General features: G+C 39.1%; 1 protein-coding gene across 1 annotated transcript in view; it reads right to left on the bottom strand.

The window, feature by feature from the left end:
• MOCOS (molybdenum cofactor sulfurase) overlaps positions 1-27,983 on the bottom strand; it is a 114,114-nt gene that overhangs the window by 65,090 nt on the left and 21,041 nt on the right. Inside the window, exons 4-5 of the mRNA XM_053467257.1 lie at positions 12,546-13,187; positions 1,417-1,493 (exon numbers count right to left, since the gene is read on the bottom strand). Coding sequence (XP_053323232.1) covers positions 1,417-1,493; positions 12,546-13,187 — 719 coding nt within the window. The remainder of the gene's footprint in view (positions 1-1,416; positions 1,494-12,545; positions 13,188-27,983) is intronic.

Here is a 27,983-nt window from a genome sequence, read left to right as displayed (position 1 = left end):
CATCCCCTCTCTGAAACCTACGGCACCAACATAGATAGTGTATAGCTATGTGCTATACTTGTTCATGTCAAAGATATTCTACATTCTAAATATTCTGGAAATCATGTATGTAATATATATTATACCGTGTGGGTCAAAGTTATCAACAAGTCCATTCTTGTGGCTGCCAGAGTCATCACTAACATACTAAAGATCCATTCTACATCTAGTGGCCTACTTTATATGGGTAGGAAGTAGTAGTTTCATGAGTTAAATTATAAGTCTCAATGGCTGAAATACCATCGCACATCCCTACTGTTCTTTCCTTCTGTCCCGCTTCTATGGGTGGTGGGGACCATGGGCTGATTGGGGAGATCCTCTGCCCAGGCAACTGCAATATTGATGGAGCTCCTGTTTTAACCCATGTGTGGGTAGAAGGGAGCTAACAGGTTTGAGGATAAAAAGATGACACTTCCACCCATTGGATGAAATCATGCATATAGTTTATTAAACAAATCAAAATGCATGCATAATAACAATCTAAAAGAAGAATAAAACAGATTACGCTTACTTCCATTCCTGCACTGCACTGAAAGGTGCCCCTAAGCACACATAAGGTATATGCCACTACACAGTGCGAGACGGACTTCAGGAATGGATGCCAGGCACCATAAACTCATCTTTGGCAGGTACCATAAACCGATCTTATCATTTGGTGGAAGGTTCTCACGTTCGTAATTTTTAGCAATACACAAAAGTCTATGTCTGTCTACATGCTCATAAATCTGTTAATAAGCTAGAAGGACAGCATTCTCGCTCTTCTCCATATCTGTCAACATCTCAATTTCCTAGGTTCAAGGATCAGCTGCACCAGAACATCCTATATGATATCATTCTACATGACATAATTTTGTCTTTAAAGCTCCTGTTATAATTTCATACAGAGAACAACTGAAAAACATCATATTAACTGCTTTCTCAACAATCAACCCTTATACAAACATGTCTTCATCACACCATTAACCCTTTGGCATTAAAATTCTCTTCCGGGCAGTGCAGCTCCCATGTGGCCATCTCCCGAGTTTCTGAAGCGCTGTAGGTGGGTAGCCCAACCCTTCTGCCTATGGCCATGCTGCTACCCCCTCCGGCTACCCCTTTCTTCAACAAAAGTGTCTCATTTTTGGATACCTCAAATGTTGGGGGTATGCAGTACAAACCCTCAAAACAGCAGTGCCATTAATCGTATGGTACATTTTAATCCAGTTTTCACTGTTCTATTGCAGTAACGGTACAGAATCTCTATTACATGAACCTTATTTCATTGTACATTAGGTAAATAAGTATATGAAAGGTATCAACATTGATCTTTTGGTTAAAAGTGCCTTATGAGTTTGGAACTGTAACTTTTTCAAAAGTTAATAAACATTTAGTTTTTACCTGTAAGTCGCTCCAGAGTATCAAACCCATGCTTTAGCGCAATTATCTCCAAGAATGAAACTGTTCCATCTTCAAATCTAAAAGAAAATGATAGTCCCATAAATTAAAGGTGAAAATGGATATTTCTATAACATTGTAGAAAAAAATCTTGGTTAAAAAATGTTTGTTTGTTAAAGAGTTATAAACAAATAATATTTTTATTTAGCCATCTGCGGTTCTGCCTGCTAAGTCACCCACCGTTGCCATGAGCCAGTATGCCAGCTAGCTTGTGACATAGAAAGGGTTAAATCCTGAACCCAGCTGCTAGGGGAGAATGTATTAGGAATACATAGATATGCAACCAAACTGCCTGTGCAGACTCACCGAGCATCACATACGCTGTTGGTAGGAGACCCACACCCAAAATTCTGAATATTAACATCTACTGGAAGAAAGTAAACCCTGAAGCTATAGTACAGGGGCTGCCTGACTGAGCAAGAAGGGATTGTTTTAGGTCTGAATAAAGGGAGGGCCCTGTTGGCAGCTGGGTTATTGGTAAAGGAAAGGAAGGTCCTATTTAACCTGTCTACCAACAAGGGAGCCTTCTGCCCTCATGCTCCATTTAGCCAGGTCTATCTCAAAATGTCTGAAGTTGTGCTTGAAGGGTTTATGTGGTTATGAAAGCCGCTGTTCCAAGCCACTCCTCCTCTTTCTTGGTGCTCCCAGACAACAGCACAGGTCAAAATATTGGGCTTCTGTGGCCCTGTGTCATTGATTATTATTTCTCTATATTTTATGGTGATTTTGATTGGAGTCTGTGGCGTTTCTCACCGCATACTCGGTTTTATTGTTTTTTATGTTTATTGCATGGTGGTGGACGCGTTTCTTCAGGTCTGGCCTCCCCAAGGGGTCTATGTATTCCCACCGTTTGCCATTATACCGAGAGTTGTTCATCAGGTTCGGTGACAGGGAGTCTCCATCCTTCCTTTTTTTGGGGCACATTCAGTGAGTGGTGCAGCGGCCTCTTAGGCATTCCTTGCGGTTGATATCCTACGTTCAGCTGATTGGTCGCATGAAGACACTATCCACACTTTTTTTCCGTCCTGTTGCTCACTCTGCTTTCTTTCCTTTTTTCAGAGCATTAAAACAGCAAAATATGAAGCCTCCTGTTATGTAGTAAAATTGAAGATTATGATAGCTTTAGTGTATTTATAATCCTAATTTTAATAATGACAGGAGGCACATTTTCCCCCCTTGGACCTCTCCCCTTTGTTTTTTGGGTTGTTTTTGTTGGGTGGTCTGTTTTTAATGTGTTTTGGTATTTTCTTGGTTTTGCTAATTGTTCTATTTAACATGGAGATATTGGTTGTTTTCCTTATACACTCATTTATTTTATGTTTGGTATTTTAGAGTAATTTCAATTTTTTTCTTTTGGAATTGTTTGTTTTTCAATACACTCTTTCTGATTGCCTTTGTTTATTCCCAGCATGATTTTGTTTTCCTGCAAGAGAGTCCAGGAGATTGCCGGTAGACTTGAATGGGTTTTCGTTTCAAGTTGGAAGAGTCCGAGTTCATATGACAAGTTGATTCGGTCTCGAGTTTGGGATGTTAAGGATCCAATTTCGTCTGACGAAGAGGTTTTGGTCCGTCCGAGTTTCTGGATGGCGGGTCCCTTCTGCTGCAAGAAAGAGTGGCTTGGAACAGTGGCCTTTATAGACTAAGGATGGTTTTTATTGGTTCAAAAGTTTAACTTTTTCAGTGCTGCTGTTTGGAGTGAGTAAAGAAATATAAGCTTAATTTTAATAATGCCTTCTATCATTATTAAAATTAAGATTATAAATACACTAAAGCTAGCACGGAAGTGTTTGACACAGCTTCTCAAGGATCTTAGAAATGCATACAAATAAAAATACATATAAAAGCACTGCTGTGATAGAATCATGGAAATAATAAGTATGAATCTAATGGGGCATTGTGGTTCATGTCATCACCTACAGAAGCACTGATTTCCAGCATGGTCATACCAAGTTAACTAACTGGTACCTAAGAGAACGATCAGCAGAAGGAAAAGCTTAAAGGTGTTCCCCAAACAATGCTAAGTTAGTGTAACCAATTGTTCTGATTTCAGGGCATTGTTTACTTTTTGACATTCATACTAAAATACATTAATTCTAATACACTTGGATTTCTTTGCTGCTTTTGATACTGTTGATCACCAACTTCTTCTTGACTCACTTTCTTCTGCAGTCATTCAAGATACAGCTCTCCTCTAGCTCGTCATATCTCTCTAACCATTCCTTCTCTGTCATCTTCTCTGGCAAGACATCATCAGCTCTTTCACTTTTGGTTGACATTTCCAAAGGTTCAGTCCTTGGCCCTCTGCTATTCACCCTTTATACTTTATACATCTCTTGGCAAACTAATCAACTCAATTGGCTTCCAGTATCATCTATATGCAGATGATACCCAAATCTACCTGTCTACCAATTGATTGCCTGCTATTAATTCATGGATGTCACAACGCTACCTGAAAGTTAACCTAAAACTGTACTCATTATCTTTCTTCCCTCCATTTCCACCCCAGTACCTGAATTCTGTGTCACCATTAACAACACGACTCTCTCCTACTAACCAAGCCTGATGCCTTGGGGTCATCCTTGCTTTTCTTCTGCTTCCCCAGCCTGTGAAATCCTCCACTGGCTCCCTGTTACCTTTAGAATTACATTTAAAATCCTTGTAGTAACATATAAGGCCCTCCATAACACTGCTCCTCCATATATTTCTGCGCAAATACTCCCCTACTCGATCTTTACGTTCTTCCCATGGGCTAAGGCGCTCCTCCTTAGTTATCACTTTTACCTGTCTACAAAATTTCACTTGTGCTGCCCCATGCCTCTGGAACCTACTTCCACCGAACCTTCAGCTTTCAACCTCCCCCTCAACATTCAAGAAAAATTTTAAGACCCACTTCTTCAGAGAAGCATACCATCCAGAACTTCCCTGTCACTGATCCAACTACCACACTACCTCTAATCTTACTCTGTTCCTTATGTTTGTCCTCATCCCATTCCCTCAAGATTGTAAACTTGCGAGCAGGGCTGTCTCTACCTAATGTTTCAGTTTTTCAATTAGTCTGTCAAATCTAGTCTTGTCATACCCTTTAAATATACGTATTGTATATTGAAAATTGTTGGTGCTATATAAATAAAAGATAATAATAATAATAATAATAAAAGAGGCATCATGGTGGTATTTTACAGATTAATAGTTTTGACCAGTTCTCTGTCTATATATGCATTGGTTCTATAAAGAATACTACTTCTTTACTTATAAATCTTGTTATCTTTTAACACAGATTATCAATTTAATCCTTTTTGTTTTGTCGTTATGCAAGCCTTCTACATAAGGATTCCTTAGGAGTTCTTAAAAATAATTTTATACCAAGCTGAATACATTCAGAAAAGGATATGTATCAGCATGCTTTATCATTACCACAGTAGCTTGATATCTTACTCGTTACCTTAATCCTCATCTCCAATAAACATATACAATAAATCAAGCTGTTTAGAGATTAGCTTTCCATAATACTTTGAAAAATTGTGTTTTGTTTTATGTACGGTGGCATTTAAAATATTTATTTTCATTTCAGGCTACATTTGATAAAATGTTTTCCATGAGACTTTTAGTCTAGAAACCACATACGAACCCCCGACATACAAACTCATGCATATGTAGATGCGTGTTTAAGAAATACATTTTCACATGCACAAATAATATTTGGATTTTCCCGAAGAAACTAGTAACTAAGCTTATCCCCCATTCCTCCAATCGAGAAGAAGGTGTGTGGAGGTTCCATCCTTTTGCAGAAGTGCCCTGGGAAAGCCTGGACAATGGAGAGGACAGCTGAGAGAAGAGGAAGGAGACAGAAGAGCAAGAAGAGGCAAGACAAGAAGCAGAAAAGTAGGTAGTAGTAACATTCAGAGAGAGTGTCTCAGAGAGTGTCAGAGAGCAGGAGTGAGAAAAAATGAAATGCCAATGAAAAATCATAGCTCTCTGCTTGGTTTTCATTTATTTTGTTGGGGGTCCCTCTTCATTTCTGGACATTTGCACAAACCAATGAAATTGGCAAATTATGTTAAAATGCATACAAACCTGAATGCACAAGTCTACTGGTAATGAAACGCATCTCCGAGTTACGTAGTACTTGACTTAAGCACAGAGTTGTGGAATGATCTATTTAAGTAAGTCGGGCACGGAAAACAAATGTTGTCCTTGTTGTACATCAAATTATACACTTTATTGGACCTGTAATTCTGATATATATTTATCTAACTCACAGTAGTATAGACTGTGACACACGTTTGTCTTACAAAACATTTATATTACTGGTCGTAACAGCAAGTGCCTGACTGGGAATGGAATTATATTAATTGACCATCAATGGCCTGCAGATACCTGGGAAGCCCCAGGTATGCCGGACTGGAGGTTTCTCCTTCCTTCTCCATACTGGAGCTGTAGCAAGAGGGCTTAAGAGCGTGGCGAAAAGAAGGCGAAAAGGTGAAAAGAAACAATTTCAAGTGAGCAGGTGTCACGCTCCATTCAGGCTGCGGACCTGCTTGTCTCTAGGTTCCCCTGTCTTGCTACAGTTCCCCTGTCTCACTACTGTTCCCCCTTTGCTGTAATCCATTCCTGGATTTCCTTATGCTCTGTCCTGTACTTCTGATTCTTTGCTTTCAGTCCTGCTCTTAGCTTCAGCTCCTGTTTCCTTTATAAGGTGTGCCCCACCCGTTTGTTATGTTTGTCTCAGTCAGCAGTCTAAAGGTATGTTCTTCTTGGTTTTGTGGTTGGATTCAATGTTTAGTTTCAGTTTATTAGTTATTAAGTAGGCAGGGTTTAGTGTTAGGACCCACCAAATATTGGAGTACTTTGGCGTAGAGGTGGGCTAAGCATACTATGGCCATATGATGTGATGAAATCTCCAATTGTTATCACATAGTCCTAGGCTAGTTCCTGTATTCATGTTTGTCTGTCTCTTATGTATCTTTGCCCTCTTTTCTCTGAATCATCTGAGGATTTCGGTTCCTCTCCCCATGTCCCAGGGGATTTCCTCTCCTTGCTTAAAGGAGAAGTGTCCGAGGACGGCTCCTCACTGCATCCCTTGTGGTTGTTGTTCCCTGTTCTTTGTTGTGTATTATGTATGTCTTGTCTGGCTCCCTGTCCCTTGCTTGATCTGTCTCCCTTGTTTGCTATGTTTCAGCTGTTACTCTGCTTAGCTTCCATACTCCCAGTCTGCAGCATCCTGCACATCCGTTTGCCCTGCCAGTGGGCTTCCTGCCGTCTGCCCTGCCAGTGGGCTTCCTGCCGTCCGCCCTGCCAGTGAGCTTCCAAGCCGTGTCTCCTCGCTACAGCTTCCTTGTCCTCGCTACAGCTCCCCTTTATTCTTTGTTTCAAGTCCTGTTTTTCTGTTTGTTGTGGGACTGTCTGTACCTACCTACCCATCAGACAGAACCCCTAGTATCCCCTGCAACTGGGCTCCTACCTGACCTGCTTGCCTGGGTCCTGACAGCAGGACAAAGCAGATGACTGCAAAGAGTTTAATACCACTTGTCCCCTACCTGTGAATCTACAGTTGCCAGATATTTATAACAGGTATAACAGTATGTGCAACTGAGATTCAGATGACAGAACACTTCCATTAATTTCCATCAGTCATTTACAGGCTAATTTAAGACATGCAAGCTCAATAACTGTATATTTCAAGTATAAAACTGGCCCTTTAAATGTACTCTAGAGACCTTTAGCATCATGACATCAGATCATAGGCATTTTTCTCACAGCTGGTCCTAACATTCTGCATTCAGTACAGATGATGCTGCTGGACAGTTTATGCTTTGCCTCTGGGTTGAGTATTCTCTCCTGGACACTAATAGAAGACTGTGTAGCAGCTTGGAGACATCCCATATAAGTCTATTAGCACTGCAGCAAGGAATTTGATCACGTAAATCTTAGTAATGTTAGAGGAGTATCTTCTCATGTAGATATGGTTTTGCTGTCAGCAAAGATTTTGTTTAGGATTACATTTGGTGATTCAAAACAGGTTATGCTTGTAATCAGTTTTGGAATAATAAATATGAGTTAACTACGGGCTAAAGAAATATGAATCTGGTTTCCAGGGTAAGCATCACTGAGAGCTGAGCATTTCATTGAATTTAGTGATGGCTGTAGTTTTAGGAGATACTGAAAACAAACAGTTAATGTCTATCCATTGTCTAGCTGCAAACCTGGAACGATAGGATTGCATTTTACTGGTCACCAGTGGTGGCTTGCTGGATTTGTTGTATCATAACTACTGGGGTTCAATAGAAAGAAGATGGAACCTGCCTTCAAGTCCTTTCCATGCCAGTCTGTCACTAAAAGGAACCTGGTTGTTGACCTTGCATGTCTATGTTGAAGATCTCCAGAGGTTGGGACCGAAGAGGAGAACCTTATAAGTGGAGGACTGGCACCGTCTAGTTTGGGGAGAAGTAAAGCCAAGTGGCCCCATTGGCCTCTTGCCCTACCCCAGTGACTTACATACACACATATTTACATGCACACACTCTCACATAATTACACACTCACTGTAACACACCTCATACACACTTTAATCCTAAATCTATTCCTTGTCAGAACTATGGGTTATCTGTGTCTTTCCCTTCGATCACATTAAAGAGTCACATGTTTGCTTTATCATGAAATAGACCTTTTGGGTGAGGTACAGCAAATTTACAGCCCAATTTTGGGTGACCTAAAGCAGGAAACAAGTCTTGATCAACACTCCTTTGTCATGAAAACTGTAAATAACAGGACCACAAGGATGAGGTAACAGTGGAAGGTGACAGGAACATCTAATTTTGTGAGTAGAAAACAACTGAGAAGTAGGTATCAGAGGAAAATCCAAAATCAAAGCCAGTATTCAGGCCAGAAGGTCAGGGCAGACAGACTTTGATCAAAATCAAAATACTAGCTGGGCCAGGAACCACACACAATAACAAGATCGCGACAAAGAGCAGAGGATCTCAATCACTGTATGAGGCATTGAAGTTCAGAATAAAAAGGGCTAAAATGTGCTAACGTGCGTCAAGCCGGAGATATGAAAAACAGCATGGTGCATTCTGTGCAGTCCAGAAAAATATGGTAATAGCTTATAAACAGATGCTAATCACTGCCAATGCATCACCTAAGTATAGTCCATGGAAAATGTCAGTCACATAAAACATATGAAACTGTCTGCTACCTACTGTGACAGCCACTTGAGGATGCCAACCTATGCAACAATGAGCCAGGTGTAAGCATGACATCCTTCTGCATTCAATACAGAGAATGCAGCAGCCAGACAGTTTGTCCTTCCTTGGGCTAAGGATCCTCTCCATATAGTAATAGAAAATCATGCATCTGCACAGAGCCATTTCAATGAAAACTGTAAAATTCAATTAATAAAATCAAGACTAATATCAACATATCTCACAGTTATACATAAACTATTTGACCGATGTCAGCTATCAAGAGCATATGAAAACTAGTAGTGTTTATTAGCAAAATATTCTGTAGTTAATGTTATATTTTAGGGCTGACGTTTGATATTATTGCCAAGTTTAGGACTGTATTTTGAAAGTTTGATGCACAATGGGGCATCTAGACATCTAGAGCTGACAGTAATTTTTTTCCTGTCAGATCCTGTTAACAATCTTAATTGAATGAGATTGCCAAAGGGAGAACCCTGTGTGATTGTATTGTTCTGGATTTTGTAACACCAACAGGATACATTTCTGAATGAACTTACTTCTCTGATCTCTGTATTTCATCTTAAAAAGGGCACTTTAGTGCATATGATAGGTGGGTGGTCCTTACAGATTTTCATGTTGTCCGTTTTGTAAATGCATGGGGGGTTCTGCAGAATCACCCAATATTTATTTTTCCAACCTCCACCCTAATGCTGTGAAGGAGTTTTGTTTAGCTGAAAACATATCAATGCACATTGGCTCCAGCACTGGCTCGGGGAACAGGCAGGCAGGTTCAGACTATTTCAGGTTGTTCTCCTTTGCAGCAGAGGGACCACCATTTTCTAAACTATACCTTTCACAGTAAACTGTAAGCTCTGCATGAGCAGGGCTTTCCATTTTCTATGTAAAATCAGCAGCATTGGTGGGCTAAGAGTTTGCCATGCTCAAAAAATGTCCTTTACGTGGATGCCTGGCTGCCAGTAAAATAATAGTTAGGCTTCAAGTCACTAAGTATGATAAAAAATGAAGCACTGATCCTGGGCAGATCCTAAGGGTAGCACATTATGAATTGCAGGGATAGGATTGCCCTCTGTTGCTTGTTCCAGCAGGCATCCATGGAATAAATAAATGCTTTATGATCTACTGTAAATTCTCATGTATATTGTTCACTTTGTGAGCAGAAGTTGCAGGAAGACTTCATATACAATACATATTAATAGTGTATCTTTATATATAAATATATAATATTCATGCTGCTCTCCAAGTTTCTTACATTTGGGAACAACAAATTGTATGTAGTATGTTACAATACATTTACCCCCCCCCCTTGCTAGGCATCACCTACTCTTCTGTCTCTATGTCTAATGACCCTGTGTCTTGTATGGTACCTCTTTTTTCATCTATGTCCTATGACTATTTCCTGTGTTTTTTTTCATTTGTCTCCATCTCCTGTCTCATCTCTCCCTTGTCTCATAACCCCCTCTATTCTCTGTCTTATATTCTCCCCAACCCTATGTTAAGTCCCCTCACTTACATTTACATTTTATTAAAAAAACACACAGAAGTACATGTCTTCATTTCTTGCACATGAGCTTGCTGGTGACAAATACTGGTTAGATTTTTTTTTATTCATTTATTTAGAAAATGTTTAACAAGAAGAATACATTGAGATATATCTCATTTTTGGGAGATATTTGTCAGGTGAAGGTTGCAGGATTTGGTGAGGGACTGGATGTGAGGGATGAAGGAGAGGGCAGAGTCAAGTGTGACACCAAGGCAACGAACTTGGTTGGATGGTGAAGTTGTAGAAGGAGGGGACGCTTGGATAACCATAAACTCAGTCTTTGAGATGTCCTAGAGGGCACTGAAATGTATACCACTTACAAAGCACAAGTTGGTTCCACCTACTTTGGCTCTTCTCTCAAGAGCCAATCAGAAATACAATAGATCATAAGGGAGGAAGTAGACTTGCTAAAATAAAAAACATTACAAACTAGAATTTCAAAATAAAAGATAAATCAAGCAGGATTTCCTCAATGTGATAGTTTAAATTGCATTAGTGGATAGACAGCAGGCAGCACACAACCACTTGATAAATCAAACAGCTACACCAGATACAAAATAGTAAGATTGTGTGTAGTATAAATGCAAGGGTATGCAAAAGAAAGGAATAAGAAAAATTTAATTATGAATAAAAAATGATGTACAAAAAAATGACCCATGTATGTCTAAACCCTAGAGGTATCACTGTATGATATACATATGCCTTGCACCTGTTAAACAAGTTGATCATGTAAAGCAAACTCTGACTTTCTCTGACTTGTTTGCACTCTGGTTCTTGGATCTGCGCTGGGACGTCACTAATTCTTATCTCTGAAATTCTTAGTATGTCCACATCTGCTCAATTATCTACTCAGCAGCAACTCTACTTACTGGCTACTGCTAAGTAGCAGTTAATAGAGAACCTGCATGTGAAAACTCTACATTTTAACCATCTTTTAGTACTGCCTTAAGAAGCTAAATCTCACTTTACGGATTTATAATATACAGTATTAATTTGGGACTGAAAAGTAAAACTGAACCATAAAGTAGAAGAACTTTAGAGACTTGAATCTTTTAGATATATTCAGTTATCTTCTAATGTGCCTTAAGCATGGAAACTACAGATGGAAATTTGTTTCAGTACTGTGAGCCCGAAGCTATAATTATAGCATTTCCTAACGCATATCATTGAAGGGATGCAAAATTAGACAAAACTGGACCACTTCAAATGTATTTTTTTACACAAAATGGGAAACTGTAGCAAAATTTTACACTATGCACTCAATAGACACAAGTTCTACAGAAACTAATACTTGTGGGAAATCCTGATGGGTGTTATTACAATATATGAAAGCGAGTACCTGTTTTGTTTAAGTCAATTCTAAAATCTGTATGGTTATTATGGGGAAATACTTCTTCGACAATAAAAAAAAGCAAGAGAACTCAGGGAGAGCTCAATGAGAGCTCATGTTCAGGGGGTAAAATTCAATGAATCATTAATGGGGACCACTTCATAACTCCGATATTAGCGAATTTGCAAGTTGTTTTGTGAGTGTTAACAGGGACGGGCAACCTTAGTCAGTCAAAATAACACTTACATTGACTGACTACACTACTTCTTAGTAAATAAACCCAACAAAACATTATTGTAACATTAGGGGATGTAGAACCCTTTGATACAGTTCCACCCAGTTGATAAAAAAGAAGGAAATCAGGAAGAGAAAATCGGGACGTAAAGATTTGACATCCTAAAAAAGAACGACTTAAGTCGTTATGTTTATGCTTTAAGTCTTACCCTCCAAGTCTGGTAGAGTAATCAAGTGGTAATGAAACAGATCAACTTAACTTAAGCTTCCAAGCTGTTCTCTCAGGTGCTAACACAGAAAACACAGAAAAATTTTTTTTTACCTCAAAATGAATCCATCACAATGAGGTTGATTCACTAAAATGTAATTTCATATGAGTTGGCAGTGGTAACTTTAGCAAATTTCAGCGTTTAGATGAAGTATATGAAGGGTTTATATTCATATTCGAGTTCATGACTCAGTTCAAATAAATAAAACCTTCTTCGGGACCATAATTATTTCTGGTCAGAACACCTGTAACAAATTGGGCCTCGGTGATCGAATAAATTGTGTGGTCACCTTGACATTACTCAACAGGAAGCCGATGTCATGTGCTAAAGAGCTTCTTAATAAGCTGCTACTTCTAAGGTTACCTATGGTGACAAAGTTTGCTGCATGAACTAAGCCTGATTCTATTTTTTTTCTATGGTCAATTCATTCCAATAAGTTCTTAATAACAAACCGATGAATACTTACTTAAATAGAAAAAATAATCTTTTACCTGTCTGCTATTGATGATTTGGGGACATAGAAATCCTCTCCGGAAAGATAAGCTGCAGCTGTTCCTCCTCCAAAATATCTTTTCTGAAGACGAGGTGCTATATGGTTTGACACAAGTAAGGCACCCAAACCAGTAGGAAATCCAAAGATTTTATAAAAAGATATTGTGATAAAATCCGGCTGATGCATTGTCAAGTCTAACGGGGATGTGGAGACATATGAAGCAGCGTCCAGTAATACAGACCAATTCCCTGGTACCTTCTGAAGAGTCATTTTTCCTGATTTAATCTTTTCTATCCAGAAAAGGGGATATTTTGTGCCTGACGAATTGCTTAAGGCTGGATAACAGAATAGATGTGATACACTCTGATTCTTAATTTCAGTCTCTGACGTTTGCTTTTCTGATAACAACACATCCTCAGGTGTTACTGGAATAGCTGGTACTTTCAGCAATTTAGTTACCTCCCTCATACCTACTACAGAGGTGTGATTATCAGTCAAGTAGCAAAACAGACTGCCTGTGCCGTCTGGATTTGCCGATGTCCAAGGAAAAGTCTCTGCCACCAGTTTAAGAGCAGCTGTGGTTCCTGATGTAAAGATGACTGTGTATTCTTCAGCAGTTGTGTTGAAATGTTCAAGTATCCTGCAAAACAAAAAAAACATTAATAACTACACCAATCTGCAGCTAACTTAGCTTTGCAAGACGACTTTCTGTCAGATGATCTAAAATAAAATATAATGAGGCATATGATGGCACGACATCCCTCTAGACTGCAAGCTCGTTTGAGCAGGGCCCTCCTCACCTGTTGTCTCTGTTAGTCAATTTGTTATATTACATCCTACTTGTTATGTCCCGTCTACCCATTGTACAGCGCTACGGAATTTGATGGCGCTTACTCTCCCCCAGGACATCATCAAACATTTCATAAAGGAAATTATGAAATCATAATTCCTTATTATTAGTGCTTATATTACGGTTGTAATTATTATATTATAAGTATGCTTCACAATTAATGTAATATGTAATATAAAGTGTACAACTATTATTATTATTATTATTATTATATTTTATTTATATAGCACCACCAATTTATGCAGCGCTTAATTACAATGCATATATTCAAGGGGTATGACAAGATGAGAATTGACAGATTGATATATTAGGTAGAGAGGTTCTATTACCTTTTTTTATCATAAAATATGTCATCATTTCAAGAGAATGCAGGGAAAGCTCATACTAATAACAAGATACTTTTTTTTTTTTTTTAAAGTCTCTTGAAGCCAACATGATGAGTCAGTCTTGTAATTGTGTAATTTGGTATTCTAGTCAATTTGCATGCAGTTATTTTCAAAACAGAATTCCAATCTTAAACAATGATTTAGGTTATTTTAGATTTTAATTAGAATCTTTATATTTTTTGTATAGGAACTAAAAATAAACCAAAAATCATACCACCAATGGCCAAATAATATTTGCGTCAGGAAAGAATTGGGCCAATTGGGTTTATTTGCTGTCAAATTCCATGTTTTCATTATAGTTTACAGGAGTATGTTTTGGCTGTACAGCAAATACATTAATTTAGCACATCTTCAACAATATGAATATGGAATCCTGATTTCTAAATAAAAAAGGCCAGACATCTTAAAATACGCCTTTTTTTGATTGAAGCATTACATGCAAGAACAGTTTGGAATTTCTTGATCGTGATCTTGTCTCACAATATTAGCGTTCTATCTCTGTTGGCTCTCAGCTGATATGTAACCATCATGCTTATATCTCAATACTTAGCCACTGACAGCATCCCACAGATCCTGCTTTTACAGAAAGAGAACCAGTCTCACACATACTGTATTTAATTCAGTTTATTCTAACTCAATATTCTAGATAGAGAGAAATTGAATTTCTTTCCCTGCAGGATCAATCAGAAAACACCTTACAAATGCTCTACTGGATACTACTTGAAAAGCTGTAGAAGAAAGGACCAACTGTCCCCTTTCGTTCTCAAGCTGACTCGGCCAGTAGAAGAATTCATAAATAAATATGTTTGCAGTGTAGCAGACTTGGAACAATTATATTACCGGACACATATCAAATTAAATCAACAACTTAACAATGATTGTAGACCTAAACATGCAACTGCTGCTCCTATAGTGTGCAGCAGGCAGGACACCTTTGGGAACAAAAGATTATCCATAAATATCAGAAGCAACAAACCTAAAAACAAGAGCTCCTTTGCATATCCACCTAAACCACCATATCATTAAGAAGGAATGTCATCTGAGACATTTAGTGACTTAATCAGCCTACATCTCCTACACACTACTAATGGTTTTTATTTTCTACTTTTGAGCCCAGGACGGTGTCCAACCTATATACACAACTGTATCCTTATAACTGCATGTTTACCCATTACTTACAAAACTCCTTCTAGCTGCAGGTTGGTCGCTATTGATGTTTCTGGATCTCTTGGTAATCAAAGCGTTGCTCATTACTAGGTTCCCAGTTCCCCTACTGTTTGGCATGTCTACAGTGTCACATGGGAGTTGTGTTCCCAGCAAAAAGAATAAATGAGACAAAATTTATATTCATTGAATAACAATTTCTGTGGATGTTCAGGGCATTCAAAAGTGCTATGAATGTATCTAATGACACATTTAGTTAAAGAGTGTTAAATTCAGTAGAATAAGTGGAACAGTACCTTTAAGGTATCTGGAAAACAGCTTGAAAATATGGCCATGTTAAAAGGCATCCTATGGCAAAGAGATGCAGAATGCATAGTGTGTAACCATTTAAAGTCCATTTAATGTATAAATAAAATTACATTTCCCCAACATTTTGAAGATTCCAAAAATTCTGCATTGAATGCCAATATTAAATCGAGCAAAATCTACGCAGCTCCATTGTGTGAAAATAGATGCGCTATATTAATACCGTATCCTGGACTATATTATGAAATCATTGGGGCATCTGGCTGCCTTTTTAATAAAATGCAGGAATTATTTTGACTGCTACTGTATAATGAAATAAAAGAAACCGGAGCAGCAGCTGGCAATGTTCAGCAAATCAATTAACTGGCGACTCCATGCTGGCATTTTAGTGATCGTCTCCAGGCTAATGATACAGGTCTAAAATCACAGAGTCAGAAATAGATGCACAAAAGGAGGAACTATGAATAATCCTAGCAAAAAAAAAGTCATGGTTTTCCCCTGCTGAGAATTATGATCATTCTTGAACTCCTGTCAATTGAAAGCAAGACCCAGAAAACACATCCACTTTTGTTAACATGATGTGTGTGACTCTGCAGCTGTCTCCATTTTTATATTCTGCTAAAGACCCCTATAAAGCTTATGTACGGCGACTACAACAGAACAGGCCTCCATTCATTTTTCAGCTCACTGGGTCAGTAACAGTCCCGTGATCAGCGACATGAGACAGTGCCCAAAAATTGTGACTGACCAATGAAAACTGGGACATTATGCATACTGACACAACATGTCACTCCACACGTGTGAGGTCATAGTCTTCAATTCAAATTCTAAATAACACCAAACAACTTATGAACATACAGTAAAGAACGGCATAGGGTACCATACACGGAGGCAAAACATTCTACAAGGCTAATCTAATTCAGAAATACATTGGTAAACCCATCACATCTAGTCCTGTGATTAAGAATCAGAGAATAATACTTTACTCATTTTTGAGTTTATTATTTCAGTGCATACTGTGATTATAAGACGACCCCGCAAAATTTCAATATTCATTTAGGAAAAAAAGAAAAAGCCTGAATATCAGTCTATCCTATAGGCATACCTGGGAACTTCTCGGCTTCGGCTACCTGGAGCCTTCCCTTGCGGGACACGGGCAGGACTGCACACTGATGTCAGCGGGCGGTGCCGCTGACATCAGCAGCGTTCCCACTGACTTTGGGACCGTTCCTGGTGACGGCAGCGGGAAACGCCCCCATTTAAAGGAAAAAAATGGGCGGGGAGCGGGGCGTGTCAAGACCCCGCTCCTGCGACCCGGAGGATTCGGGTCTTGACCCGCAGGAGCAGCGCTCACCTGCCAATCTCCGGGTCAAACCTGGAGAGTTCCCAGGTATGCCTACAGGAAAAAAAGTTTTACTAGTAAATATTCATTCACATGTAAACTATTTTTTCATATTTAATTAAAAAATGTATGAGAAAAATGCATTTCTTGTTTTTGTTTCCTTTTATTTGCCAACCTGCCCCCCCTAGTTATACACACCTGCCTCCAGTTATGCACATCTGCCCCCAGGTATGCCTTATACCCCCCTTATATACCACAGATATACCCCCCCCATATATGCCCCGATGCGCATAGGCAACCTCTGCTGCTGTCTGGCACTTCCACCCGGGCTTCTATAACGGGGACCCGAAGGTTATGTCACGCCGGTGCTCTGTCATGGAAGACAGATGTCTGCTGGCAGCGAGAGAGGATGATCCAGGTTCACTGCAGCGCTGCGGGCATCTGGATCTTAGTCTTATAGTCAGAACTCTATTTGAGGTTGGATTATAACATGACCTCGAATATAAGACGAGGAGCATCTGCTCTGAAAAAAAACTCTTCTTATATTTGAACAAATAAGGAAAATCTTAACAATATATAGGACAATTTTAACAAAGATAAGGAAAAATAAATTTCATTAGGCTTTGCAAACACCAGACTACTTTCAATCTTTCTATCTATCTATCCAGGTATTTATCCAGTTATCGATAATCTATGTATCTTTATTTATCCAAGCATAAAATGCAAGATCTATTGAATAATATCTAGATAGATAGATAGATTGATAGATAGATAGATAGATAGATAGATAGATAGATAGATGGATTTGGATGCAGAAAAAAGTATACTTCGGAAGGTTTCCAATGCTCTTTTACAGTCTCGATAGCTATATCTCCTGATCTAGTTTTATTACAAAGTCTTCTTTGCCAGAGTAATCTAAGTGACCTTCTGTGAAACTCATCTGGAGTTCAATTTCAACTGCGATAATATCCAGCTCACCTGTAAGATTAATGAATTAATGTTACTGTCTGAGAAAAGTTGAAGTATAAATCATAGTTTGCATATTTTATTTTAGAAGGTAGGAGGAAAACAGAATTCTCAAAGCCAGCATTATAACCTTTGTCTCGGGAGGTCAGATTTATCTTGTTGGAAGCACTCCGCACATTTAAAAGATTGAACATATTGTTTATAATATATATCCAGAGGTATCCAGTACAAGGTATTGAGAGTGCAGGGATGATCAGTACAAACACTTTATGCGCTATAGAGATGCACTATATGGACATAAGTATTGGGACACCAGACCATTACTCCAATTTTTATGACATGGTACTCTAAATACATAGACATTAATATGTATTTGGCCACCCTTTGCAGCTATAACAGTTTCCACTCTTCTTCCACAAGATTTTGAAGGGTTTCTGTGGGAATTCTTGCCCATTCATCCAGTAGAATGTGAGGTCAGGCCTGATGTTGGACAAGAAGGCCTGGCTCGTAATCTCCATTCCAGTTCATCCCAAAGGTGTTCGATGAGTTGAGGTCAGGGCTTTGTGCAGCCCAGTTAAGTTCTTCCACTCCAAACTCATCGAGCCGTGTCCTTATGGACCTTGCTTTCTGCTCTGGGGCACAGTCATGCTGGAATAGATACAGATCCTTCCCAAACCGTTTCCACAAACCTAGATGCGTAGCATTGTCCAAAATGTCTTAGTATGCCAAAGCATTAAGATTTCTCTTCACTGGAAGAAAGGGGCCTGGTCCCCCTACCCCTCCACCCAAACTTTACAGTTGGCACAATGCAGGCAAGTAGGTAGTGTTCTTCTGGCATCCACCAAACCCAGACTCAGCCATCAGACTTACCAACAGAGAAGCGTGAGCATGTTGCCACTACTCCAGAATCCAGTGGTGGGGTGCTTTACACAACTCAATCCGAGACTTGGCATTTTACTTGGTGATGTGAGGCTTGCATGCAGCCATGGAAAACCATACCATGAAGCTCCCGCCATGCAGTTTTTTCTGATATTAATGCCTTTGGAAGTTTGGAACTCTTCAGCTATGGAATCCGCAGAGTGTTGGTAGCTTCTACGCACCATGCGTCTCAGAAATCAGTGACCCCGCTCTGTGACTTTACGTGGTCTTCTGCTTCGTGGTTGAGTTGCTGCTGTTCCTAAACACTTCCACTTTCCAATAATACCATTTACAATTGAATGTGGAACATCTAGAAAGCATATAGTGTGATATATTCACTCTGGGTGTAGGGACTAATTTCTGGAATCATTGTCCTGCGCCTTCATCTTATAGTAAAAGGTCAATTGGTGGTAGGAGGACAGTTCTCTGTCTCAGGTGTAATGTGGATGGGGTTCCAATCTTTTTTGTCCCCTGTGTATATAGTGTCCACATCTGCTTTAGGCAATTAGCCTTTGTGAAAATAACACCAAAAGGCTTCTTTTAGTTGTGAAATTCCTTCTATCATTGCTTGGCATTATCTATTATTTTAAGTTTTGAGCTAGTCAAATGAATAAAGCTTTTTATCACCTTAAATTATGCATATTATCGTGAGTCATAGTGTTTAATTTATTTCAGTAGCTGGGTTAAGTAACAGTGTCCAAATTCAGTATTATTCTGCTACTTTTACATACACATTTGCATATCATTTTGAAGCACCTGATAAGTACGGGTTTCTCACACATTGATGTTTTTATAGCACTCACTTTTAATTATTCTTTGTTCTTTATCCAAGCAGGTAAAGCAATAGTATTAAGCACTGGTATCTTTCGTACCGTTATTTAAGTACGACTTTTAAGATGAGAATAGTTGGGGCATATGCTGAATTTATTTATTCATTATGTCGGACAGCTTGACTCAGGAGATATCAGGGCTAGGTAGTGTATATCAGTGTAGCAGCCCAAGGAAAGGAGACTTACGTTGCGTGACTTGTTGCAGTGTTGACCCAGGGCCACATCTGATCTTGATCTGCCACTCGCAACGAAATCTCCAAAAAGTGAAGGAGTAGGTCTGGTGCTTACCTGGGGTGCATTTGGTACAAATACAAGATTTATATGTCTACAGTGGTATTCTAAATGTATAAAAAAGATACGGCATGTGGGATGACAATTACGCTTCCTCTCTTGGGTACTATTTAGTTGAATACTGACTGTGGAAGATATATATGAAATTCTGACTTGCATCCAAATTTGACCATGACACCAATAACTGAACCATGAAACAAAAAATGCTAGGTGAAAAAGGTACAGAAGTGATAATATAAAAACATTATCAACATCCTTTTAGCCTCTGTACTGACTAGTACGGTTAATTAAAATGTTATTATGTTTTTTAATTAATAAAATAAATTTATTTCATAATTGTCACAATAATTACCATCAATTAAAAATCTGATATCTATATAAATATCAAAACTTTTGTAGACATGTGGTTTGGAGAGTATAGCTACAAAGATGAAGCTAGGTCTGGCTATCCTGCAAGGCAATAAGCACTTAGACCCATAGTCCTGACACATCAGGGATCGGCCAGGCTTGGTTATGTGTTCTTTTTTGTGTTTTCGAACTAATGTCTTGATCTTAATTGAGGACACTTAGATAAAGTGTTTTTGGTTTCCTTACAAAGGCTGGACTAATTAGTATTATCTGAAATATTATACTGAGGAGCTGTCCAAAGCTAATTCCCACTGTGGGAGAAACCATGTAACGTTGTCTAGACTACAGAAAAATTGGCAGTTATTCAGCTGTGTTGTTAAAAATTATTTTTTGGACAATTTATTGTTATGCTAAATTGTTAAGTAGGACAAATTATTTATATATATATATATATATATATATATATATATACACCGATCAGCCATAACATTATGACCACTGACAGGTAAAGTGAATAACACTGATAATCTTGTTATATTAGGCAGCAAGTGAACATTTCGTCCTCAAAGTTGATGTGTTAGAAGAAGGAAAAATGGGCAAGCATAAGGATCTGAGCAACTTTGACAAGGGCCAAATTGTGATGGCTAGACGACTGGGTCGGAGCATCTCCAAAACTGCAGCTCTTGTGGAGTGTTCCCAGTATCAAGTATCAAGTGGTTTCAAAAGTGGTCCAGGGAAAGAAAAGCGATGAACCATCCACAGGGTCATTGATGCACGTGAGGGGCGAAGGCTGGCCTGTGTGATCAAATTCTACAGATGAGCTACTGTAACTCAAATTGCTGAAAAAGTTTCTGATAGAAAGGTGTCAGAACACACAGTGCATCATAGTTTGTTGCATATGGGGCTACATAGCTACAGACCAGTCAGGTCTACAATGGGCACGTGAGCATAAGAATTGGACCACGGAGCAATGGAAGAAGGTGGCCTGGTCTGATGAATCCCGTTTTCTTTTACATCACCCTGAATGCCCAGTGTCGGTTACCTGGAGAACACATGGCACCAGGATGCCTCCATGGAGGCCCCACCTCGCAACTTAAAGGGTCTGCTGCTAAAGTCTTGGTGCCAGATACCACACCTTCAGAGGTCTAGTGTAGTCCATGCCTCGATGGGTCAGGGCTGTTTTGGTAGCAAAAGGGGGACCTACACAATATTAGGCAGATGGATTGTAATATTATGTCTGATTGGTAAATATCCCCTTTAAACAGAAATTTTGAAACTCCCTTAAAGTCAATTTGCCCCACAGTGAAGATTGCAGTGGAATTATATTATCAGTCCAAATCTGCAATTCCTGGCCTTCACCAGCATTGTTGGTGGGCTGTGTCTGAGCCTCTATTTGTAACAGCTGTGCAGTTCCTCTGTAACTCTATTTGTCATTAATATTTTAGGATGAACCATTCTAAAATATACACCAAGACAAAACACAGCAATACAAAATAATAAATGTACTTTTAATATTATTTATAATGAAAAAATAAAAGAGAACAACCCAAATGGTGACAGTTCCCCTTTTAACTAGGTAACAGCATACAAATGTGTTGAAACATTGTTGACTCCAAATCACTGCTTGCAATTACTGTACTTATATATTACCCACGTAGTTCACATTTCTTTTTAAATTTCCTTTCTAAGTCTAATTATAGCATTAATCATACTAAGTCTCTCATAAATAATCTTGCCAAAATACCATTAGTAATAACTTATTCTACTAATTGCTAATAACTTTCTGAAAGAAGTAAAATAAAATCAACACTAGTCAAACATTTTAATCAAATAAATATGTTGCGTTGAAATGACTATGCTTTCACAAAGAATCAAGAGAAATATGGTAAATGCCATGGTTATCAATTATACATCACCCAAATGCCCAGAATAGCAGGCTACAATTAATGAATACCAGCAGGTAGCTAACACAGTGTTATGTATTTAAAATTAATCTTAATTATTAATGGCCTGCCCTGGAAACTGATTTAATGTGCAATCACTTTAAATGAACAAAATATAACAAAAGACTGCTATAAATATTAACAAAAATGCTTCTTAAATTTGAAATCCACATCTAATTGCATATTTGCACGGTAGTGCATGTAGTTTTTAAACCAGTTATTATGGGACCCCAAAAGTAAAACATTTCACACTTTTAGTAAAAAAAAAGGTCAACAGAAGACATATACTGTTGTCTTCAATACCCGCTAATCATGATGCTGATATTATGTAATACATATTAAGATCTACATAACATAATATGATTTTACAGCTCCTTGGGCCTGTTAAGGAAACATCAGAGGATCTCCTCACCTGGTCCATGATCCCCACTGCCCACAAAAGCATGATGGTGGGGCAACTACTATGGACAATGGGATAGTCCTCAAAACCTGGCACTGTCAGGCTTAAACCATGGATATGCCTTTATATATAGATAGCCACCACATCAGAACATATCCTGAATTTGGGATATTTGTATTACAGCAATGTAATTGCAATGACTAATATGAATACAATTATTTCAGAGAGATGCCTCGGGAGATGTTTTTGTTCCCCTTGACAGACACTTCTGTTCTGACTTCCCATACTTAAACTCACTTACCCACTTTAGCATCACAAAACCGAAAACAATGACGGAACTGATCACAAAGAAGATAAATCCTCCACGATACAAAAAATATCATGTAGTATAATGAATTTATGGTTCTACGTTTGTTTTAAGGAAAAGAGAAAAATCAATGCACTTAGAAAAGCACTATTTGAAGAGAACATTTTTTATGAAGGACATGTACAAATCATGCTAATTATTTAGAGTGTAAACTTCATGACTTATTCATAAAGTCATATTTTGTCTAGACATATTTATTGATAGGACAGTTTGCCGTTCTCTTGCAAATGTCTTAAAACTGATTTTAGAAGCAATTATATGGTGGGAAGATTTGTTGGGGGCAATTTGTTTGGTAGCGCTATAACCAGACACAAGAATATAGTACACGCAATTAATCTATTTTTCCTATTTTATTTCTGTTTCATTATTGACTACCTCTTGTTACTGAGACTGAACCCCTCTGTCAAGAGTTGATTAATGCTAAAACTGATTTAACCTCTGTGATGTATGAACTTTGCTTCACAGATTGCCAAGCATCTCTGAGTTTCTCATGGTTCAGTTTACAACAACAATAAATGGAAATCCATAGCTCACATTGTGGAAATACACTGCCCCTGGATTTCTCTCAAGGGCAACAGTGAATGTGCCTTGAGCACTGACCTAGGTCTGCATACCCAGCCACCCTCCTCTGCAGCCCCTATCCTTATTGTGAAGTGCTGGGATATAACAACTTGCCCACTAGATTTGGAGTTATACATGAAAGTGCTGGGATATGATGCCAGCCTTCCATAGTCTTCCCTTGAAATCAGCCACTGAGCAGCGGCACATGGGGGGCTTGATTGTGTTGTCACTTGCCTCTTTACGCCTATGATGATATTACATTAAAACTCAGCTGTTTCCAGATACAATAGTCCTTTACAACATTAACAACAGCTACACTGTATTTCTCATTCATTTTGTGTTATTTTAGTAAAATTAGCTTTTCCTCAAAAACAAGAACTTGTCCCTTGTTTTGAATGGTAGTTTAAATGTATATATTGTGTATATATATATATACAGTATCTCACAAAAGTGAGTACACCCCTCACATTTTTGAAAATATTTTACTATATCTTTTCATGTGACAACACTGAAGAAATGACACTCTGCTACAATGTAAAGTAGTGACTGTACAGCCTGTATAACAGTGTAAATGTGCTGTCCCCTCAAATATAACTCAACACGCAGCCATTAATGTCTAAACCTTGGCAAAAGTGAGTACACCCCTAAGTGGAAATGTCCAAATTGGGCCCCATTAGCCATTTCCCCTCCCCGGTGTCATGTGACAAGGTGTCAAGGTCTCGGGTGTGAATGTGAAGCAGGTGTGTTAAATGTGGTGTTATCGCTCTCACACTCTCTCATACTGGTCACTGGAAGTTCAACATGGCACCTCACGGCAAAGAACTCTCTGAGGATCTGAAAAAAAGAATTGTTGCTCTTCATAAAGATGGCCTACGCTATAAGAAGATTGCCAAGACCCTGAAACATGAAACATGAAAGATACTATATATATACAGTATCTCACAAAGGTGAGTATCTTTCATGTGACAACACTAAAGAAATGACACTCTTCCACAATGTAAAGTAGTGAGTGTACAGCCTGTATAACTTTCCCCTCAAATATAACTCAACACGCACCTATGCAGCTATGCTTACTGTCACAAATGTATCTTGTTTCTGCAATGTTTCCAATTATTATATAATTGTTAAAACTTATAACTACATATGTGTGTGTGTTTATGAATGTATAGTCACATGAATTTCAAACATATTTGCTCTTAATGTATAGATCAACATCACAACATTACCACCACCACCAAATGATACAAAGAAAATGTAAACCCCCCCCCACAAAACTTTAGGTCTGCAGGAACACGGCTGTAAAAACAGACTAAACATAAGACATTGGTAATAAAGCACCTAATTTCTCTGGATCTCATTTAGAGGTGAAAGTAATGTTGGTAGCCATGACCCAAGCATCATGTTACTAATGCCATGCCAATGCCATGTCAGGTTATGGGAAATATAATGTACTGGTTGAGGAACTGTATCCACCTTACAGGTTATCAGAGCTGTGCAGGCCACACTTGCTATGTTCCTCAAATATAGAAACATATGTAGTACCGTTTATTTACTTAAAAGTAATATTTTTTCCTATTTTTGCAATAAAATAATTCTAACTTTGAAGAAAGGGTCATCAACTAAAATATAGATACCCTTAATATCTACCGAAACTCATTGTGGAAACAAACACCAATGCTACTTTCAGGCTATTTTTTTTCATAGCTCATTTTTCAATCCATTGCATATAAAAGTCATTAAATACAGGACTGAAGATTTGTGAAAATCCCAAAACAGACAAAATTAACTACAATGGATTATATTTTAAGATTTGACTGATCTGCTCTGCCAAGTAGAAGTATTTCCATGATTTAATGAAAGCTTTGTAAATGGCAAAACGATCTAAGAATGGAAATGTATCACAATACATGTGACACTCTCACAATTAATATTATTTTACTAGATGATTTTAACTATTTCCGTAATCTAAGATTCCATTGGAAAATGCTACGAAGAAATATAAGACTTAGTTTTATCTGATACAATCTAATACACCCGAGGAGAACTGACAATGTTTCATAATGAGAATTCATATAGATGACATCTGATCATATGAATCCTGCAGTGCCACCTTTAGCATCCCCTCAAATACCGATAATGACATAGCACGCATTGGAGTTACCTAACCATAACTGGGGAAAAAACAGATAATCCCCAGCATGATAAATACATTTTTGAAATAAACAAAATACGTTATCTTTAATTATTAAGTAAGCCTGTAGAATTAGTAATAAAGCACATAGAGACCCTAGAATTAATAATGCGCCACATGAAGCTCCTAGAATTAGACTCTGGAGCAAGAGAACATGTTCTCTGGAAGTCTGATGGACGAAACTGGGTTTTGCGGATGCAAGAACACCTGGGACTGTTTGTCAGGGTTTGGGCCCCTTAGTTGTAGTGAAGGGTAATGTCAATGCTACAGCATACAAAGCCATTTTAGACAATTGTATGCTTGCAACATTGTGGCAACAGTTTGAAGGAGGCCCTTTTCTATTCCAGCATGACTGTGCCCCAGTGCACAAAACAAGGTACATAATGATATAGTTTGACAAGTTTGGTGTGGAGGAACTCAACTCAACACCTTATCCCTACTGAACACCCTGAATGAAATTGGAACGCAGATTGCTAGCCAGGCCCTCTCTTCTAACATTCGTGCCTGACCTCACAAACTTTGGCCAAATGAGGACAAATTCCTCCAGACACACCAAGATCTTTTAGAATACCCCCCCCCCCAGGAGTGGAGGCTGTTATAGACAAAGCATTAAAACCAGTTGAATAAATGGTTCTTTACCATCAATCTATGAAGCTCTGTCATACTCAAGAGAACCTTCTCTCTTATATCAGAGCAAGGGGCTTGATATTGCCTGCTTGTCTACAGAGGAGAATGTAGGTCTGTGGTGTGTCTTTACTTGCACATGCCTCTGTATTACAACTCCTATGTACTGCTCACTCACATGGTGTGGTTAAAGGGAGACTTATGACTTCACAACCTTCTCTGCTGTCATTCCTGCCACCTAATGCCACCTGGATGCAATGCACGCAGTATTTTATGTGTATAAGCACCTTTGTGTTGTGTGCAGAACAGCCCATCAAACCGGCATAGACCTGCAGCTTCAGTTATAATTGCACATTTTTTGTTTTGTGCACCAATCCTAGAATTACAATGAAGACAAATAATTTAGAAGCGTTCCTAATTAAGGAATAACTAGAAGAGAAGACCCAACTCAGCTGACACATTGGGGGAAATTACCATGTAGTAAAAGGGATTAGCATTGGAATTTAAAAAATAACTTTTCTAAATCATTATATATTTCCTATGCAATGTCATTGATTCCACATCTCATGGTAGCATTGGCATATCATTAGGAAATGTGATCCTTTTGGTTCATATGGAAACCCAGCATGTGGTTAAACAATTCAAGAAGTATATATATGAAAAAAAGGAAAACATACAAAATGTGCTCGTTATACCAGACTATAATACCAATTATGACAAAGGCAAATGCAGGAAAAATTACCCATCATCAAGTAGGTAGCGGAAGGTATGAGGTCTCACATTGAAGGGTAATATGTTCAAAATCTAAAATAAATGCATTCACAAACCAATTTAAAACCCAAAAACATGGGACAAAAACAAGATTTTTGTTTTTTCTAAATGGGCATAATATTTTAAAATAAATTTTGATTTATTTAGTCAGACAAAAATAATAATGTCTACGTTATTAAAATGTTAACCTAATGAGGAGAAAATCGGACAAAAGAAATACTCTTTTAATGCAGCAAGATTGTAAAATATGTCTTTTAATGCAGAAATATTGTAAAATAATTTACTCTTTTGTTTCATGTATGGAGCACAGCTGCCCAACTTATTAATGTCCAGACATACCGTATTGGCTCGGATATAGGCCGCCCCCGTATATAGGCCGCACCCTAAAAGTTTGGTGCTTTTTTAAAGAAAAAGTTTTTTTTCTTTAAAAAAGCACCAAAAAAAACATGCTGCCACTCTGTCCCCCCCCCCGAGATATGCTGCCACTGTCCTCCCTCCCCGAGATACGCTGCCGCTGTCCTCCCTCCCCGAGATACGCTGCCGCTGTCCTCCCTCCCCGCGATACGCTGCCGCTGTCCTCCCTCCCCGCGATACGCTGCCGCTGTCCTCCCTCCCCGCGATACGCTGCCGCTGTCCTCCCTCCCCGCGATACGCTGCCGCTGTCCTCCCTCCCCGCGATACGCTGCCGCTGTCCTCCCTCCCCGCGATACGCTGCCGCTGTCCTCCTCTGCCCCCCCTCCTCGACTTACCGGAGCAGACTCCCGGGTGTCTTGCGGGGCCGGCGAGGGACATCTACGCAATACGCGTAAGCAACTTCCGGTACCGGTACCGGAAGTTGCATGCGCGTATTGCGTAGATGTCTCCCGCCGGCCCCGCAAGACACCCGGGAGTCTGCTCCGGTAAGTCGGGGGTGGGCAGAGGTAAAACGCTTAGATAACCTCCCGTGCCGGCACCCCCCCCCCCGTGGGAAGTGCTGGCAGGGGAGGCTGTCTGAGCGTATCGGGGAGTAGGATGCAGGTTGCCTGCACCGCTGCGGGGGATCTGTATCTTAACCCCGCTGCCTGCCCGGCGCCCGGGACTGCATGTCCCGGGCGTCGGGCGCTAGACCCCGAATATAGGCCGCACCCCCACTTTAAAAACTTAAAGTGGGGGGAAAAAGTGCGGCCTATATTCGAGCC

The sequence above is a fragment of the Spea bombifrons genome, chromosome 5 (genome assembly GCF_027358695.1).
Source record: "Spea bombifrons isolate aSpeBom1 chromosome 5, aSpeBom1.2.pri, whole genome shotgun sequence".
Classification (NCBI taxonomy): Eukaryota; Metazoa; Chordata; class Amphibia; order Anura; family Pelobatidae; genus Spea; species Spea bombifrons.
The sequence above is the reverse complement of the archived record's forward strand: the minus strand, read 5'-3'. Positions and strand labels throughout refer to the sequence as shown.